Here is a 19,395-nt window from a genome sequence, read left to right as displayed (position 1 = left end):
CAGAAAGAGCTTAAGGGAAGGTTGGCAATGTTGAGAAGAGTAGAGAACTTGAGGAAAATTTTTAGGAATACTTTTAATTTTCTGAAGACCTTATTTGGTAAGGAAGAATCAGATTCACCAGCGTGAACACAGGGAGACTTCCTTTACAACAAAATGGAGCAGGATAACGGCCCGAATCATAAAGCAGCCAACAGCACTGACTAAATGTAACACAGCGAGAGTCTGTTTATAGAAGCAGCGTTCAACCACATACTGTTTCTTTCAGTTGAGTCCAAAGACCCCATCACTGAAAGAAAACTTAAAAACAAAAACAACTCCCAGCTCCAAGTTCAGTTTAGTCTCTAGATCATCACCAGCTTTTCATCCATCTGCTGTACGTTCAGGTTTTAAAGGGTTAATCTACAGCTTCAGCAGCGTATCCCCCAAAACACAGCGGTTAAACACCATGCAGATGTTCATCATTTCCACCCTGGCGTTGCTGAGAGGTGTGGTCTGGAAGAAGTGCTAAACCTCAGCCGATAAAATAGAGCAGGGAACACGCTCATGTTTCAGAGTTTTAAAGCTGTTAGTATCATACACATTTTAAATAACTTATTAATGTTGTTCCACTCACCGAATTAAAGCCTCAACGTTGGAACGCAAACCTCCTCTTTCCGCGGTCAGAGTTAATTTCAGCTTCCGTTCCCCCTCAACATTCAAGCGCGGTGAACCAAGGGGCGGTGCGGAGACACTGTCAATCAGGGTTGCAACAGCCAAGTGTTGAGATCAGATGAGATGCAATGCTGTCAAATTGTGAAAGTTTGAAAGCCCTTTCTGACGAGTAAACAGATGTTCAGTGTATATCTGCACAGCTTTTCTTTAAAGACTTTATGAAGCCCAAACATCACAGAGTGGGTTGGTTGTTGTATCAGGGGCGTTCATCAAATACTCAGCATATCGTCATATATTTTACTGTATGGATGTAATTAACAGCACTGCAGTATTATAAAAAATATAATGTTTCTGTACATATATTACTGGATATAACAGTATTTATAGACCAATGAAAAGACAAAACTGTACCAGAAATTTCCACTGGAGTTTTAAAGCAGATATTTTTCTAACTGTTTTCATGTAAAATGCAGATTCCTAAAACCGACTGTTTTTTAAAGCTTTAAAAGTGTCAATCAGTTACCAGACACCTCCACTTAAATAACATTTCTCAAGGAAATCCATCATAAATCTCATGAGATTTTAACACAACCTGTGAAGGACTGGCACCCCATCCAGGCTCCTTCTGACCCGAACTGAATAAGTGCTTACTGGCAACTAATGAATGAATGAATGACTTTTTATTGTTGTAGTGGAGTATGGGCCAAATATGAATACCGGACAATGAAGAAATAATGAAATGAAAGGCTTCGAATTAAACCTTTCTCACTCTGACCAGGACTTTCGTCTGATCCTTAAGTCAGCATTCCACGAACCACAGGGTGCAAGACCCTACAGCCCGCACACACATAAGCTAAAACATCAAAGAACCCTTTAAAGTAACACATGGCCCCAACACCCCCCTTCTCTCTTTTAACTAACAGGAACTGTCGAGATAACCAATTTTTATAATGCTTTTAAGAGAGGGACCTCAAACAAAAGGAAGGGTTATAATCCCGCTTGGGACAAAGTGGCACCTCAATGTCTCGTTATCTTCCACGGGAATCAACAGATGTTCAGAGGGGGTGACCTCGAATTGAACCCCATTGACTCATCTAAGCGACAACCTACACATGGATCAACAGCGACCCCAAATGGACACTGGCGAAACTACGCCTCGCTCGGAGTCGCCGAAACCATAGCGGAAAATAGCCGAACTCTGAATTATTCATGTATAAATAAATGTATTAATGTCACTTTCTGTACCCTCAGATGAATGCCTACCTCCTAATGAAATGTTGTATATTGTGGACTGTTTCTATCATGAAGAGAAATCCTACCTCTGAATAGTATTAAACGAATTAATATTCTTTCCCAGCATAGCATCATAAATGGGACGTAAAGATGGAACCTTATGTAAACGTTTGATATTAATAGTCCAGTGTACTCATTGTTATATGTTGATAACAGGTATAAGAATTTCGATACGCAAAATTCATATTCTTTCTCTGTGAACCAATGACTCAAACCCCCTTCTACTCTCTCCCCCTCGCGAGAGTCACGTGAGACTGAATTTGTGTCCAATCAGAAAGAGGACGCCTCCCGTTAGGGCGTGACCGCGCCAGCCTTGAAAACACAGAGCAGCAACGCAGAACAGAGAGTATTCAGACAAAAAAGAAGAAGTTCAAGAGAAGTTCAGAAGAGTTCAGCAGCCAAAAAGAAACAGCTCACGGAGAAGAAAAGACAACAATAACGGCGAGAACATCCGAGAAACTTTGAAACTACGAAGAAACGCTTTCTTCTCCACGCCGACAACGAAACAAAGGAAAACCTCAGAGACTTCATTGAAAGCTTACGAGAGACGTCTCGAAATTAGCTAAGAGTATGAAGTTTTACTAATACGTCGAGTAATTTGAATATCTTCTTTTCTTTTAATCTTGTTTATGTTTTATTACCCATAGAAGTGTGATCTCACGAGTGATCAAAGCGGGTGAAACTTATTTGTGGCCAGAATAAGATATCAACCTTTTGATTAGTCGATAGCAGATATATTAACGTTATAAGCTGATTCCTGAAGACATTACTCCTGGAAAACTGAACAACGAGACGAGCTAATACTCGGAGAAAGCCGCTCCATTCCGGTGGAAAACCAGCCACGACTGCGAAACTCCAAAGAGGGGAAATCTCGATCGACGCAGCTCAGCCTGAAGCCGAAAGTTGTCAACTCAACCGGAAAGAGATCTTCCCATAAGCGGGCCTGTCTCTCACCACGTGGGAACGACGAGAACAACCCCAGAGCACGGAGATTAAACAGCAGGACGCGACGGCTCGGTGAAACGGCAAACGAGTAAGCTAGCGTATCTCAAACCTTTTCCAGGAGCTAATGTCTAAAGTAAACCCTTCTTTATAATTTACCCTTTATTAACCTTAGTTAGCAACAATTTAATCACAAGACAGTAGCGCCTAGCCCACCTTAAGGTCAAAATCGGTTTTCCCTGCGATGATACCGTGAGATTATAAGGCTACGCTATGTTAATTAAATATCTTCTCTTTATTAATAAAACTCTCATTATTTGAAATCACAGTGTTTGCAATTTGTTCATTATTTTCCTGAAAATCCTGACGTACTCACTTAGCGTGATTATTATTCACTCTCAAACTAATTAGTAATGTTTTAATTGCCTAAGCCAATTATAAACTTTAATTAATATCATTAAGTCAAATATCAGAGATTAGAGGAGTTTGAATAAGGTCAACGCTATAAAACTATAAATATAAATATAGAAATATATTTATATTTTTCAGTGTACCTTACTACACTACATTGTAGAAACTGGGAATAATGTCATTGCAGCATGTAGTGTGTCTGTCACAGCTCCAGGGACCTGGAGGTTGTGGGTTCGAGTCCCGCCCTGGGTGACTGTCTGTGAGGAGTGTGGTGTGTTCCCCCTGTGTCTGAGTGGGTTTCCTCCGGGTGACTGTCTGTGAGGAGTTGGTGTGTTCTCCCAGTGTCTGTGTGGGTTTCCTCCGGGTGACTGTCTGTGAGGAGTGTGGTGTGTTCTCCCTGTGTCTGCATGGGATTCCTCCAGGTGACTGTCTGTGAGGAGTGTGGTGTGTTCTCCCTGTGTCTCCGTGGGTTTCCTCCAGGTGACTGTTTGTGAGGAGAGTGGTGTGTTCTCCCTGTGTCTGCGTGGGTTTCCTCCGGGTGACTGTCTGTGAGGAGTGTGGTGTGTTCTCCCTGTGTCTGCGTGGGTTTCCTCCGGGTGACTGTCTGTGAGGAGTGTGGTGTGTTCTCCCTGTGTCTGCATGGGATTCCTCCGGGTGACTGTCTGTAAAGAGTGTGGTGTGTTCTCCCTGTGTCTGCGTGGGTTTCCTCCGGGTGACTGTCTGTGAGGAGTGTGGTGTGTTCCCCCTGTGTCTGAGTGGGTTTCCTCCGGGTGACTGTCTGTGAGGAGTTGGTGTGTTCTCCCAGTGTCTGTGTGGGTTTCCTCCGGGTGACTGTCTGTGAGGAGTGTGGTGTGTTCCCCCTGTGTCTGCGTGGGTTTCCTCCGGGTGACTGTCTGTGAGGAGTGTGGTGTGTTCTCCCTGTGTCTGCGTGGGTTTCCTCCGGGTGACTGTCTGTGAGGAGTGTGGTGTGTTCTCCCTGTGTCTGCATGGGATTCCTCCGGGTGACTGTCTGTAAAGAGTGTGGTGTGTTCTCCCTGTGTCTGCGTGGGTTTCCTCCGGGTGACTGTCTGTGAGGAGTGTGGTGTGTTCCCCCTGTGTCTGAGTGGGTTTCCTCCAGGTGACTGTCTGTGAGGAGTGTGGTGTGTTCTCCCTGTGTCTGCGTGGGTTTCCTCCGGGTGACTGTCTGTGAGGAGTGTGGTGTGTTCTCCCAGTGTATGTGTGGGTTTCCTCCGGGTGACTGTCTGTGAGGAGTGTGGTGTGTTCTCCCAGTGTATGTGTGGGTTTCCTCCGGGTGACTGTCTGTGAGGAGTGTGGTGTGTTCTCCCTGCGTCTGCGTGGGTTTCCTCCGGGTGACTGTCTGTGAGGAGTTGGTGTGTTCTCCCAGTGTATGTGTGGGTTTCCTCCGGGTGCTCCGGTTTCCTCCCATGCTCCAAAAACATATGTTGGTAGGTGGATTGGAGACTCAAATGTGTCCGTAGGTGTGAGTGTGTGAGTGAATGTGTGAGCGTGTGTAACCCTGTGAAGGACTGGCGCCCCCTCCAGGGTGTGTTCCTACCTCTTGCCCAGTGATTCCACCATGACCCTGAACTGGATAAGCACTTACAGATAATGAATGAATGTTAAATCCACATTTACTCCAATGCTATTACAGGCACAGATAGTTCTTGCCCTTTATTCTTTGTATAATTACAAATTCCTGTGGTAAACATTCCTGTGTTTGTCTATGGTTCTACCAATATCACAAGTCGGATCACCTATTGTTATCACCCCTCCTTTACCCCTGGCTCCATCTGTGAGGAGGTTATAACAGTGGTAGTATCTTTAAGAGTAATTATCAAGTACTTTTAATTAGGGAACAGAACTGTAGCTTATTATAATTGTTGATTTTAAAATTCTGTTGATTTCATTTGCCCAGTTACACCTTCAGGATTTATGTTCTTTTAGTGGACACAGTTCTATAATGAAGGATTACAGATATCCCCCTCTCCTTTACACCGTTTGACAATGATGAATCTGTAATGTTCCTCTTTTCTGAGAGTGTAGGGACAAAACTTTTAGAGGTAAGAAACAGATGAAATTCTCAAGTGAATTAAATCTCTTTATAATTATTTTACAGTTTTATTATAAGAAAAATGTTCTGAAGTGTAATTTATTAGTCCCTTAGAATAAGAGTCAATATTCATCTTAATTCTGTTCTTCTGTTCAAGTTGTGACACAGAGCTGAGGTTAAAAACATAGAGAAAATCCATCTACAGAGATTGATCATGATGTATACTGAAAGTGTTATTTATTATAGGGTGCAATCATAGTATTCATTCTCACTGATATTATCCATTGGATGAATTGTACATGACTCAGACACTTATTATAATTATATTTCATATTCATAAAGAATATGTTTGTAGTATTCATTGGTGAAGGATACAGTGATATTTTTTTATCAGACCGCTGCCTGTTGGATACCCTCTACATAACCACTGTCTTGAGTGTGTGTGTGTTTCATTAAGGATAAAGTGTGTACCTGAGAGTATAATGGGATCCACCTCTACGTATTCCCTCAGAACCCACAGATAGAGACGAGCCAGGTCCAGAGAGTAGATGAACTGACGGAGTCCTCGACCAGAACCACAGACCTCCAGAGCCGTGCCCTCTCCTAACACACACACACACACACACACACACACACACATTCAAGGAGACTGTAAACTCTGGGTTCCTATTTTAACAGCCTGATAAATGCCTGAATTGTAGGTAAATATTGGATATTATATAAAGGCCCTGGTCACATCAGAGTCCGTTCTCTAAAGTGGATAAACGCCTCTTACTCTTGGCCGTGAAGGTCTTGTGGACGAGGGCTGGAAGAACGTGAGCGTCGTCCAAGTTGAAGTTGTCGTAGGGGCCGAAGATGTTGGTGGGGATGATGGCTGTGTATTTGCGTCCGTACTGTTGAAAACAAGCCCTGCGCAGGGCAGGGACACAGGAGAACCGGGGCGTTTACATCAGCTCTCAGCACGTTTACAACAGACCACCACTAACTCTAAGCTCTGCTTGATCAGAATCTAATTCCTCTTCATGACTGACTCAGACCTGACTCAGACCCTGGAGTCCTGCAGTCCCTTCAACATCCTTTAACCATAACTGCTTTAACAAACGTAGGGGAAGAAACCATTAAACGTGTGCTTCATATTAGTGCTGTCAAAATAAACAGGTAAAAACATGTGGGAATTAATTAGAGTAGATTTATTTATTTATGTTTTAATGCTAATTAATCATTTTACCACACACACATACACACACACACACACTCCCAGTAGCTTTCACTCAGCAAATTAAGAGCTTGTAATTCTAAAATCTCCCTCCTGAAAATACAAGGAACTGCTAGCATTTTAACTTTATTGTTGTGATTATATTTTTACATTGATACAATATAAATATATTATTGTGTTGATCTTACATTGGTTCTTTTATTTCACACTTAAATCTCCATTAATTAAAACTTTAGTCTTAAGGGCCATGTGATTAATCACGATTCATTTCAGAAAACGTTTTTATTTGTTATTGTTACTCAATTTTATTTACGTTCAGTGAAACAGTGCCACCAGTGGATGGGGGCTCAGTTTGTGATTGTTAAAGAACAGTATAATCATAACCAATGCTACTGTAGACTTTAAAAGGGTTAAACTTCAGACGGTCAGTCCATAATTCCTCACCTGTTGTAGACGTCCACCATCCGTTTGGCGTGGGCGTAACCAGAGTTGGACGGGTGAGGGGGTCCGTTATGGATCTGAGGACGAATGATGGGGATGAGTTGTTTTAGACCCCAGTGATGTCACTATCCACGTGTTGCAGCTGATATCACAGTGTAGAGGAGCCGCCATATTGGGGACCTACTCATTGACTCAGTGATATTTTAAATGGTTTTATTGTTTCTGTCAACACTGAGTCCTCATTTAGACATTTAACGTTAAAGAATTACGTATGGTTCTCTGATTCATTTATCCATGTCATTGGACGAAAGGAAGATCCATTCTTCTCCTTCTTTCGCGCCTCCTTCCTCCTTCACCACTCTCTCTATGGCTCTCCCCACCAGACCACTGCCCCCGGTCACCACCACACACACCCGTCCACTCTGACCCCCCGACTGTCCCTCTGTCTGTCCCTCCATCTGAGCACAACAAGAGAGGAGTGAGGCTCAGAAATATCCACAATAACAGGAGATCTCAGTAAACTCAGTAGATCAGTCTTGATATTAATGTAAGACCAACACAGGCTTTGTGGGGAAAATAAACACATTCACACACTACAGTAATGGGTTAATTGTAGCGAGCGGGAACTGTACCCAAGAGACTGGATTTAAAAGTTTATTTAGGACATGAAAACCTTCCTTTAAAACCATTTAAGCTTCAACTGGAGCGTGGGCAGCACACTGTAGATACACCTCTGTTTTATAAAGTATACATTTTGGAAACATAAGGCAGTGCTGTTGGGAAATCTGCTACTTTTTAAAAACCCAAATATTCAAGTGTATCCCGCTCTAAAGAAAAGGCCACGCCCTGGTGTGTGATGTAATGATAATAACCAATCAGAGATCAGTAGAGTAGTGAACATATCAAAATCACATCAAACACATCAACATGTGGTGATCTTAGGATTATAGCAGTGTTCTACAGCTCTGAGGCTCAGAGTCTGAGTGGAGGCTGAATACAGAGCTGTGTGTATGAAGCTGTAGTTTCTAAAAACTGAGTAAACGTTCCGTTGTGTTGAACAATGCAGGTTTTGTGGACACTAATGACATGTTGACTTATTATCAATGAAAGTAAAACAGGTTATGCAAATGAATATTGAAGGAAGGAAATAGGGAACTGGGACTGGGACCTGTTCTGCTTTGTAAAGTATTAAAGACTGTAGGCCAACTCTTGCTCTACATAATGGTTACTTCCCTTTCCCCACCATCCTTCAGCGCTCAGGACCCCCACAGAGCAGGTGTGATGTGGTGGTGGATCATTCTCAGCGCTGCAGTGACACTGACGTGGTGGTGGTGGTAGTGTGTGTTGTGCTGGTGTAGAGTGGATCAGACACAACACTAGTGCATTTGACTCATACAGTGACTGGGCATGGACCAATCAAATCCAGTATTTTTTCTCCATAGAACACGACTGGAGAAACATTCCACACATTCAGTGTAACTGCAAGCAATGATGTCACAATGCACATTTCTCACATAAACATTCCTTCACAGTACACAAACAAGTTATCCTTCCCTGTTTAGCAGGTCAACCACTGTTTGCAGTCAGAACACTTGTTATTTTTACACCCTTACAGTGTAGTTCCCTATTCAGTGTGGCAGCAACACCATAGCAACCACTATGGAATGCAAAGCAATCATCTAGTAACACAATGGTAACCACATGAAAACCATCTCAACCATTTAGCAACACCAGTACAACCACCTAACAACACCACAGCAGCAACCTTTGATCCTGTAGAAATCATCTAACACTGGGGTAGGGACCTTGAACCCAACCACCATTGATACCATAGCAACAGCCTACCAATGATACCATAGCAACAGCCTACCAACTCTTTACAAACCCCTTGGAATATCATAGCAAGCCCCTAATGAAAAATTAGCAACCTCCTAGAAACAAATTTAGAGATCAGAGCAACATAATTCACCTAGTATCTATTTACCAATCAGTTTGGACACCATAACAAGACTTCAGCAACCACCATGCTTACCCTAGCAACTACCTAGCAAACCCTCGGCAACCACATTGGATTATGAGGGGATGCAATTACAACAATGTCCGCAACAGTCTAGCAGTGAAAGCCTATCAATAATTTATCATCCAATGTTAAAAGTAATAATCTAATAGTCATAATAAAGTTTATGGGTTTATACTGTTAGACATTCACAGGGACATTTGTGTTTGAAAAAGTGGTGAATTTGTTTTTTTTTTTTTAATCGTAAAATATTTATTTATTTAGTTTAAAATGTTGGGAAAAATACAAATTATGCATGAAAGGTCCTTTTATCTCTTTTTTATAGGAAAGCATTATTTACACACACTCTCTCTCTATTATCGGTTTATGTATTTACTTTTATTTTCATTTGTTCATTTTGTTGGACTATACATTTTTGTTAAGTAAAAATAGGTTTTCTCCTTATGTACTTATTTTTCTCTGTAATTTTATGTATTGATTTAAAGTTAATATTTATTCACTTATTTATTTAGTTTAATTATATTTCCTACGTATTTGCCTTCTTTATATTTTTTTATCCTGACATTGTCTCCTGTGTAAATTTCTCTCTCGCACCAATAATAACACACTCACAGAATGAAGTTTTAAGGTTCAAAAGGCTTTTAAAATCTTATCCTGAAAGTCTGATTCAGAATAACGGCGCGCGAGCCTCATGAAGACTATAATTAGCTTCATTAATATCAACGAGAAGTTTAATGACGGTTATTAAGACTATGAGCGCCGTGAAGCTGAAGGTTATTTCGAAAATGGAGCGGTTATTTTACCTCAGAGCAGGTTCGCGCGCGCTGCTGATGAATTCTGAGCGGGACACGCGACCTGCGGTGGTTTATATCGCGTCACACCCAAGAGGGCACTACTTGACTGTCTCGCTCTCTCATGTATCATTCCGCCCCTTCACCTGTTCAGGTAACGCTAAATCGCAACCCTGTTAAAGCACCTCAACACACCATCGATACATACAACACGGGGAGGGGCGGCTTGCAGTGCGTGGGTGTGTGTGTTGAGGTAGGGGCGTTACGGTGGGGGTCCTCTGCAGGACACTCAGGCAAAAGTCTTCTGCACGTTCTGTTTTTTTGCAGACAGATTCAATATTTAAGTAGGGAATTTTTTTACACACTTATATCCCATGCAGCCAATCAGTCACAGTTGTGGGAGATTTCAGTTCTGTTAAACAGCTGGAGGTATTTAAGAGCTTTTTCAGACAGTGAAGATGTACAGTGAACAGAGATGGGTTACTGACAGGATGACCTCCCCTCAGAAAAATAATTATCTAGCTTTAAAAGTGTTGTCCTTGATATATGTATATTTGTGTGTGTGAATTGGGAGGATATTTTAATATATATGTGTATTTCTCTCTCTCATTTGTGAAGATTTACTTGTTGAGTTTCATTTGCAATAAATAAATAAATAAATAAACTGTTTGTTTTCCACAGGCAATAGTCGGTGCATTTTTTCTTATTTTGTTAAATTCAACACATAAATATTAATTGCACTGTAAAATACTACAGTAAAGTTCATATTTGGTGGACACAGGTGTTACATTGTGCTCATACTGTTTGTATATATTCCCTGTATGAGTCATGTTAGATAGTACAGCTGCACATGAGCGTAATGTCAGCATGCTCAGTGCCACGTATCAGCCAGAGGGGGATAAAGACCCCCAGCACTGTACTGGGGAGCAGAGGTATTGTACTTTTGCAATGGTTTGTGATCCACAACGAATTATTCCACATCAGAACCTGACCTCAGTCATGCTAGTGTGTTTCTCAATCAAATCTTCAGAGCAATGTTTTAATACACAGTATAAACTTCCCTAAGATACACCACAGTAAAGTATGGACACTTTATTAAATACTTTACCATACTGAGATCATCTAAATGTCTCTGTAGTGTCAGAACGTTTCATTTTTCCATTTGTTTTGAGAACATTTGTATTCCACAGTCAGATGAACCTAAGACACAAAACGTTGACGGTGTACGTGACCACGTACTGGGGCTCTATATGTACGACTTGATTTTGTTCAATAAACTCGTGAGCTAACAGAGGAATGAAACACACAGTCAAAGATTCTCTCTTATTTCACGAGTTTATTGAACAAAATCAAGTCGTACATATAGAGCCCCAGTCACGTACACCATCAACGTTTCTCATACCTTTAACCCAAACATTCCCTTATTGGTTGAGAAATGGTGAGAATGTCCTTCAGTTCCTTCTAATCTGCTCAGGCCTGTATTTTTCCACAGGTCACCGTAACCACACAATGCAATAAATCCCTTCAACTTCAAGCACTAAGGCCTACTATATGACTAAGAATTAACCAAGATTAATCAAACCCCATATCATTTGTCATTAGTTATTATGAATCATTACTCATTAGTGTTAATCTGCATTTCTCCATTACATTCCTCCCTTTTTATGATTTAAAATCTTTAATCATAATATTGCAAAAGAAAATGCAAAAAAATAAGATCAACCATAGACTAGCTAAGCTTTCAGTCTAGGCATAGGCAATGAATAAAAATAATAATAATAATAAAAAATTACTCCTCATCAAATGAGGCATGGAGTGGCTGGGGCATTTCAAGAGGCATCTCATCCAGCGGATTTTTCAATCCAGTCACAAGATTAAAACCACTTACAGATGGGGCTGCAATGAGCACATGTACAAAAGCACTACTCAAAATGGGTCATTCACTGCTGCTGGAGTCCACTCTCTGTCCACTCTGTGAGACACTCCTCCCTCGTTGGTCCACCTTGTAGATGTAAAGTCAGAGACAGTAGCTCATCTGTCGCTGCACAGTGTGTGTCGCTCGTCCTCTAGTCCTTCATCAGTGACACAGGACGCTGTCGGCTGGATGTTTTTGGTCGGTGGACTGTTCTCAGTCCAGACACTGAGGGGTTTAAAAACTCCAGCAGCACTGCTGTGTCTGATCTCAGCAGTGTTACCTACTACACAATCCCAACTCTGATCTAAACCCAAAACTCATGGTACAGTAAGTCACGACCTGACAACTGCAACCTCACTGCTCTGGGCTGGGTTTGGCAAAAGCATCTTAGAGCAAACAGGTTTCTTAAGTGGTAGAGGGAGCATCGTGGAGCATTCACTCTCCCTCCCTGTTAACGTGACCTGAGTGCATGCCTACAGAGCATGTTACAGTAAAATGTGACTCAGATTATCTGGAGGAGGGCTGGTTATTGTGCAGATATTGAACATCCAAAGTGTCCTCAAACTTTATTATCCCTTGTCAACAGATGCCTAGAAACAAACACAAATCCTGATTGGTCAAAAGCAAAGATACATAATTGTAATTAAGGAAAGTCCACACCTTCCCTGTCATTAAAAGTTTAGTCTCGTATTGTATCAGTGCACTACAAGGCAGTCTTTAAGAACAACTTTACAGAAGCACAGAGTTAAACTTTCATGTGTTTTTAACGTGGGAATTTGGAGAAATACCAAAGCAAAGTCCTGAAAAGTGCCTTTTTTATACATACTTTATTAGGAACTTCATAAAAAAAACATCAAAGCATCCCACTGCAACCACAACACATCAAGATAATACACCTTTTCTTTCTTTTAACATGTAAAAACAGTACATACCACATAATTCATACCAAACTTCTATCATTGTAAGAGTCCATCGATGTTTGTCTTTTGTTCTTCTGTCCACTGTTCTCAGTCTTTTCAATTCACACAACATCTGTTTAAAAACAACCTCCGCAGGGATTAGAATTTGATTTATAATCATTTTACATCTGGTTTTACAGAGTTTGTTATAAACTGTACATAATATAAACCAATAAATATCTCTTACCTTCTTTGAGAGTGTATCATCGAACATGCCATACATTGGAGTTTTACAGTTAATATCCACATTAAAGCCCAGATCTTTCATTCTAGTCCATATTCCTGCTGCTCGTCCACATTCAAGGAACAGATGTTCTTTTATTATAAATACTTTTACTTCTAAGAGTGACCCAGTCGACGTTTAATTGCTTGTGTTCTTCCAGGAAATCTCCATAAATTAACTTGAAATAAGGAATGCCTTGCCTGGCCCTTCCTCTTTTTGTGGTCCATGTTGTTACATTACCAACCCAGGCTGTGTTCTGTTCACAGTGTGTGCAACATTTTTACAAAAAGCAATTTTTAATTTAGAGCCCACTTCTACCACCAGTTGTTTCACTTTGTACTAGACCTCTCTTTTTGTCACCTCCCCAGTGGTACCCCATACAAACCATACACACATTTTATTAATCCGTTGAATACATTTATCTGTGGGTGGGAAAGCAGTCGCTAGGAACAAAGCTTATTACAGAATGAGGTGACCTGTAATGACCTGTGTCCGTGTTTAATAATTTACTATATCCCAGTGTTGCAATTCAGAATTCATTTCTGTTCCTTTAACTCCCAGTTATAATCAGATCATTAATTCTCAGGAATATTCAGCCCTATCATTTTTATTTGATCTTTTAACATAATATTTAAAGGTGGGGATCATATTCTCCAACCAAATACCTTTTGTCAATGTTTAATTTTGCTCCTGCTACCACTTCATGATCTTTGAAGTGTTGGTTTGTTGTGTGTAACTCCATTTGTTTAGGGTTAAGGTTTGGTTTCTGATAAAAACAGTGAGATCATCTGCGTTAGCCATTAATTCAACATTTTCTGTGATTGCAGTTCAATACTGTCCTTTAACCCTGTGCCCAATCTTTTGATTAAATTTTTGCTGCAACTTTAAAAGAAAGAAAGCCCCGTACAGTCGGCTCTGCATTTCCACATGGGAATGGACTCCATTACTATTACAATATTTAGTTCTCATTCAGACGTTAAGATTAAAGAAATGTACACGAGGAACGCTGACCCTTTCAGTCGCGTCACATTTGTAAACAGAGCCTTGTTCTGCCAGCGCCACTCAGTACAGAGGAACTTCCCTAATAGCACCACACTCCCTACATAGTGCACTACGTCCAAACAGTGCACAGAATGTTAGAGAAAAGGAGGTTATCAATGTGTATTTGATTCCTTTATATTTTGAGTTGTCTTTGTGTTGGGAATTTTCCCTTTCTCATTTATGTTGGTCTTCTTTTTATAAGCGTATCCTCTCGGTCTGAGCTTGAGCCGGTGGCGTGTCATTGTTGGATTTTCCTGCTGTTTTCCCCTAATCCTACTGTGAATGTGGTGGAGCGAGGATTCACACGGTGCTCAGTGACAATCTCAAGTTTGAATCCCGTTGTGGGAGATTTCAGTTCTGTTAAACAGCTGGAGGTATTTAAGAGCTTTTTCAGACAATGTACAGTGAACAGAGATGGGTGTTACTGGCAGGATGACCTCCCCTCAGAAAAATAATTATCCAGCTTTAAAAGTGTTGTCCTTGATATATGTATATTTGTGTGTGTGAATTGGGAGGATATTTTAATATATATGTGTATTTCTCTCTCTCATTTGTGAAAATTTACTTGTTGAGTTTCAGTTGCAATAAATAAATAAATAAATAAATAAATAAACTGTTTGTTTTCCACAGGCAATAGTCGGTGCATTTTTTCTTATTTTGTTAAATTCAACACATAAATATTAATTGCACTGTAAAATACTACAGTAAAGTTCATATTTGGTGGACACAGGTGTTACATTGTGCTCATACTGATTGTATATATTCCCTGTATGAGTCATGTTAGATAGTACAGCTGCACATGAGCGTAATGTCAGCATGCTCAGTGCCACGTATCAGCCAGAGGGGGATAAAGACCCCCAGCACTGTACTGGGGAGCAGAGGTATTGTACTTTTGCAATGGTTTGTGATCCACAACGAATTATTCAACATCAGAACCTGACCTCAGTCATGCTAGTGTGTTTCTCAATCAAATCTTCAAAGCAATGTTTTAATACACAGTATAAACTTTCCTAAGATACACCACAGTAAAGTATGGACACTTTATTAAATACTTTACCATACTGAGATCACCTAAATGTCTCTGTAGTGTCAGAAAGTTTCATTTTTCCATTTGTTTTGAGAACATTTGTATTCCACAGTCAGATGAACCTAAGACACAAAACGTTGATGGTGTACGTGACCACGTACTGGGGCTCTATATGTACGACAATTTTGTTCAATAAACTCGTGAGATAACAGAGGAATGAAACACACAGTCAAAGTTTCTCTCTTATCTCACGAGTTTATTGAACAAAATCAAGTCGTACATATAGAGCCCCAGTCACGTACACCATCAACGTTTCTCATACCTTTAACCCAAACATTCCCTTATTGGTTGAGAAATGGTGAGAATGTCCTTCAGTTCCTTCTAATCTGCTCAGGCCTGTATTTTTCCACAGGTCACCGTAACCACACAATGCAATAAATCCCTTCAACTTCAAGCACTAAGACCTACTATATGACTAAGAATTAACCAAGATTAATCAAACCCCATATCATTTGTCATTAGTTATTATGAATCATTACTCATTAGTGTTAATCTGCATTTCTCCATTACATTCCTCCCTTTTTATGATTTAAAATCTTTAATCATAATATTGCAAAAGAAAATGCAAAAGATAAGATCAACCATAGACTAGCTAAGCTTTCAGTCTAGGCATCATAACTCATGCATTAAAAAAAAAACATATTAAATGATTACACGTGATATGATTAAATCAAATGATTATTTAAACTTTTAAAATCATCAAATCAACCTGAAATCAGCATTAATAAATGAAAAGTGAATAAATGAAAAATGAATGAAATGAATGAATGAATGAATGAATAAAAAAAAAATAATAATAAAAAATTACTCCACATCAAATGAGGCATGGAGTGGCTGGGGCATTTCAAGAGGCATCTCATCCAGCGGATTTTTCTCGGCTGCAGGGTCAAGCTCCATGTACACATCTGCACTCACCATACTGAATTGTATACCAACACCTCGTTCAATAATTTTGATGATCAGACTTCTGGCACAGGGAATAATACAACATCCGATTAGTGCAAATACTGATAGAGAAGTAATTACTGCGACAGCCAGCTTCAGCCCCAATGTTCCCCATTTACCAAAATAGGAATCAAACCAAGCCGTCCAGTCATTATTTACACCTGAAAATTCATACAACTCCTCAGTAAAAGTTGTTAACTCCTTCATTGCCTCAGTGAATGACCCCGTTCATCGGGGACCCCACGTGGAATGCCTATTGCATCTAAGTAGGTCAAACGGTCCCCCAAGAAATCTCTCTTGGCCCTGTGAATCACCTTTTTAGTCGGAAGGTCAGACAATTTGGATCCAGGAAAAATAAGTGTTGGCTCTGCCAACATAACCAGAGCACATGTACCGGTCCAGTTTGAAGGAAGGGTCGATCTAAGACGACCTCTGTTACCACACCGCCAAAATATGTCAGCCCTTGGTCTCCGTTGGGTCACCAGGAGCGTGTAGCGTGGGGGATAGAGAGTATACATGTTCTGAAATGTAGTTGTGTGATCAGACCCCAGTTGAAACACTCTTTAATGTTGATCCACCACCCACATGATGGAGCAATGCCCTGGAAAATGTCCCACTTCTATCGCGCAGGGGCGCAAGCGGTTTGCTACAACACACATTACATCTTTTGACAGGTTTCTAGTGTAACACTCATAGGGAGCGTTCAAACTGTCAACATAATCATCTGGGTTTTCAATTATACCTGTGGGGGACAAGAAGGACTTAAGCCATGTGGGACATTCACGATGTATAACTGAATAGTTGAAAGTTTTGGAGCCAGCTGCTAGAGCACAATCTCTAGGACACATAAAGCCCCCCTTTACTGACTGATCTAGGATGTGTTTATCCTTACACATTTTACCTTTATTCCCCTGCAGTAAGCATTCTATCTTTAATGGATCTGGATGCATTTTTCTCATGTATTTGGCACAAGTGGAAGCATTGTAAGGAAACGGCCTGATAACTGGAACGTCCCGTGCCCCCATACAGACATAACATGATGAATTTGTGGCTGTTGTGACAGCGTATGTAACTTTTTGATACCAAAGAATTGTACCTGAACGTATGGTGCCTCTGGGATAGCCCGAACCTGGAAATGACCCAGCCAGTGCCGGTGCCAACAACATCACCCACATGATTAACAGTTGGTAATCTTTCATTCTTGCGTCGCGGTGTCGCTGTCGTCCCTCTGTAAGGTGGGTGCCTTTTTGCAGTGCGACATGTAGATCCAGGGTACGCGTCCCTCGACCTTCACCGCAGTTTCAGTAGTGAGCAGGACTTGGAAAGGCCCCAACCACCGTTGATTCTTCCAGTGCTTACGCCTGTGATCCCTTATCACCACCCAATCTCCTGGTTCTAGAGAGTGTAGCTTCCCCTCCAACAGCTTAGGCAAAGCTGCTGCTGCCTGTGAGTGAACAGAACGCAGAATTGTTAGTAATTTCTTACAGTAGGACGACATGTGATCTTCCAAGAGTCCCATATCGTCCACGTGGCCTGGTGGATCCAAACCCCATCTCGGTGGCCTGCCAAACAAAATTTCAAAATGTGTTAAACCAGTTTTGGTTCTGGCTCACATCCGCATATACATCAAAACCAGTGGTAATGCCTGCACCCAATTGAGCCCTGTTTCTACACAACATTTCTGAAGCTTGCTTTTGATTGTTGCATTCTCTCTCTTGACTGCTCCTGCACTCTGTGGATGATATGCACATTGTAATTTCACATCAATGCCCAATTTCTCTTCCAGCTGAGTGAGTGCTGTGCTGATAAAAGCTGGTCCATTGTCACTCCCAATATGTCGAGGAATACCCCAACGAGGAATAATGTGCTGAATCAAAACTTTGGCCACTGCCTGAGCGTCTTGTTTGCTGATAGGGAAACACTCAACCCATTTAGAAAACATATCCACTACCACCAGACAATACCTTTTCCCCTCGCACTGGTTGAGTTCAATGAAATCCATCTGCAAATGTTCAAATGGCTCATTGGGTGGAGGATGTGCCCCTGGTGTTATTTTAATGCCTTGAGCTGCATTGTGCTGGGTGCATATGAAACATTTTTCACAAAATCTTTGTGCAAAAATAGTGAACCCTCTTGTGTACCAGACTCGCTGTACTGCAGATACCATAGCCCCTTTAGATGCATGATCTCTCCCATGAGACAATTTTGCAAAATAGGGAAAATAAGCAGAGGGTAGGCAAGGCCTATCATCTAAAGCTTGCCACATTCCGTCCTTGAAAACACAGCCTGCTTTGCGCCAAGCAGAACGCTCTGCCTCTGAGGCCTGCGAGGTTAGTTCTGTGTGTGAGAGTGTGAGAGGGTGGGGCTCCGGAACACAGGATTCCTGGAAAAGAGAAAACATTAGGTCATTACCAGCTGCTTTCTTCACTGCTTCATCTGCAAAAGCATTTCCCCGTGCCACTTCTGAAGTGTCTTTTGTGTGAGCCTGGCATTTAATCACAGCAACAGCTTTCGGTAACAGGAGTGCTTTTAATAATGCTGCCACCAATGTGTGATGTGCAATGTGTTTCCCTGTGGATGTCAGAAAATTCCTGTAGGACCATATCATTCCAAAATCAAACACACAGGGATATGCATTTTTGGAGTCAGTCCAAATATTCACAGTCTTACCCTCAGCCAGTTTGCATGCTTCTGTGAGAGCCACCGATTCTGCTGCCTGCGCTGATGGAGAACTCGAACGCCTGCCAGAACACAAACACTCATGCAAGGTCACAACTGCAAATCCCACTCTGTTTTTTCCGCAGTCATCGCGAGACGCGGATCCGTCCACATACAAATTGAGATCAGCGTTATGAATTGGGACATCAGTTAAATCAGACCTGGGAGAACACACCTGTGAAATGGCTGCTAAACAGTCATGAGGTTCTCCATCATCTGATGTAGGGAGTAAAGTTTCTGGATTTAAAACGGTACAACGCTGAATAGTAACATTCAGCACTTAAAGCTACAAGGCCACAAGTAACCAGCGTGCAGCTGACAAATCACATGTTTCCTGTTCTGACAAAAACCATTAACACCTCATGTTGAACCACCAACATCAACATTTTTATTTTATTTTATTTTAACACCATGATGTCTCTAGAAGCTAGGATCGCCAGTTTTGCTGGAGAAATATGCACCTATGCACATTAATATTAATTATAAAAAACCCCATGAGAACACAACAATGCAACATTATCTTCATGACAAGCTCCAGCATCAGACAAACACACCAACAAATAATCTACTGAAGACGTGCACTGCCTCCTGGAAAAATAGATCCTTAAATCAGCCTTAAGTGCTGCATTAAAAATGATCAGTGATTCTGAATAACCCTGAGGCCATCGGGTCCATGTCCACAGTTTACCCTTTAA

The 19,395-nt window shown here is 41.2% G+C and overlaps 3 protein-coding genes across 3 annotated transcripts in view; all 3 read right to left on the bottom strand.

The window, feature by feature from the left end:
* The window catches only part of LOC136687681 (uncharacterized), a 53,984-nt gene extending 53,231 nt beyond the window's left edge, over positions 1-753 (bottom strand). The window contains exon 1 of the mRNA XM_066662202.1: positions 614-753. The gene's annotated coding sequence lies outside the window, so the exon portion shown is untranslated. The remainder of the gene's footprint in view (positions 1-613) is intronic.
* LOC136687421 (myelin-oligodendrocyte glycoprotein-like) overlaps positions 1-19,395 on the bottom strand; it is a 206,814-nt gene that overhangs the window by 134,574 nt on the left and 52,845 nt on the right. The gene's annotated exons all lie outside the window — the stretch shown is intronic.
* Positions 5,482-7,175, bottom strand: LOC136687680 (GDP-L-fucose synthase-like). The gene is made up of 5 exons (XM_066662201.1): positions 7,131-7,175; positions 7,008-7,081; positions 6,123-6,256; positions 5,819-5,950; positions 5,482-5,495 (listed from the first exon to the last, which is right to left on the bottom strand). Exons 1-5 carry the CDS (start codon positions 7,173-7,175, stop codon positions 5,482-5,484), a joined length of 399 nt encoding a protein of 132 aa, XP_066518298.1.

Source organism: Hoplias malabaricus, chromosome 2 (assembly GCF_029633855.1).
Source record: "Hoplias malabaricus isolate fHopMal1 chromosome 2, fHopMal1.hap1, whole genome shotgun sequence".
In the NCBI taxonomy this organism is placed as follows: domain Eukaryota; kingdom Metazoa; phylum Chordata; class Actinopteri; order Characiformes; family Erythrinidae; genus Hoplias; species Hoplias malabaricus.
Note: the sequence above shows the minus strand (reverse complement) of the source record. Positions and strands in the feature narration are given on the sequence as shown.

Bases quoted from the DNA above. Each gene is read 5' to 3' on its own strand.
- LOC136687680 (XM_066662201.1), bottom strand. From the start codon at position 7,175: ATGGCGGCTCCTCTACACTGTGATATCAGCTGCAACACGTGGATA. The intron at 6,257-7,007 runs GTGAGGAATTAT...TGCCCTGCGCAG, and splicing joins ATGGTGGACGTCTACAACAG to GGCTTGTTTTCAACAGTACG. The intron at 5,951-6,122 runs GTAAGAGGCGTT...TGTGTGTGTTAG, and splicing joins CAAGACCTTCACGGCCAAGA to GAGAGGGCACGGCTCTGGAG.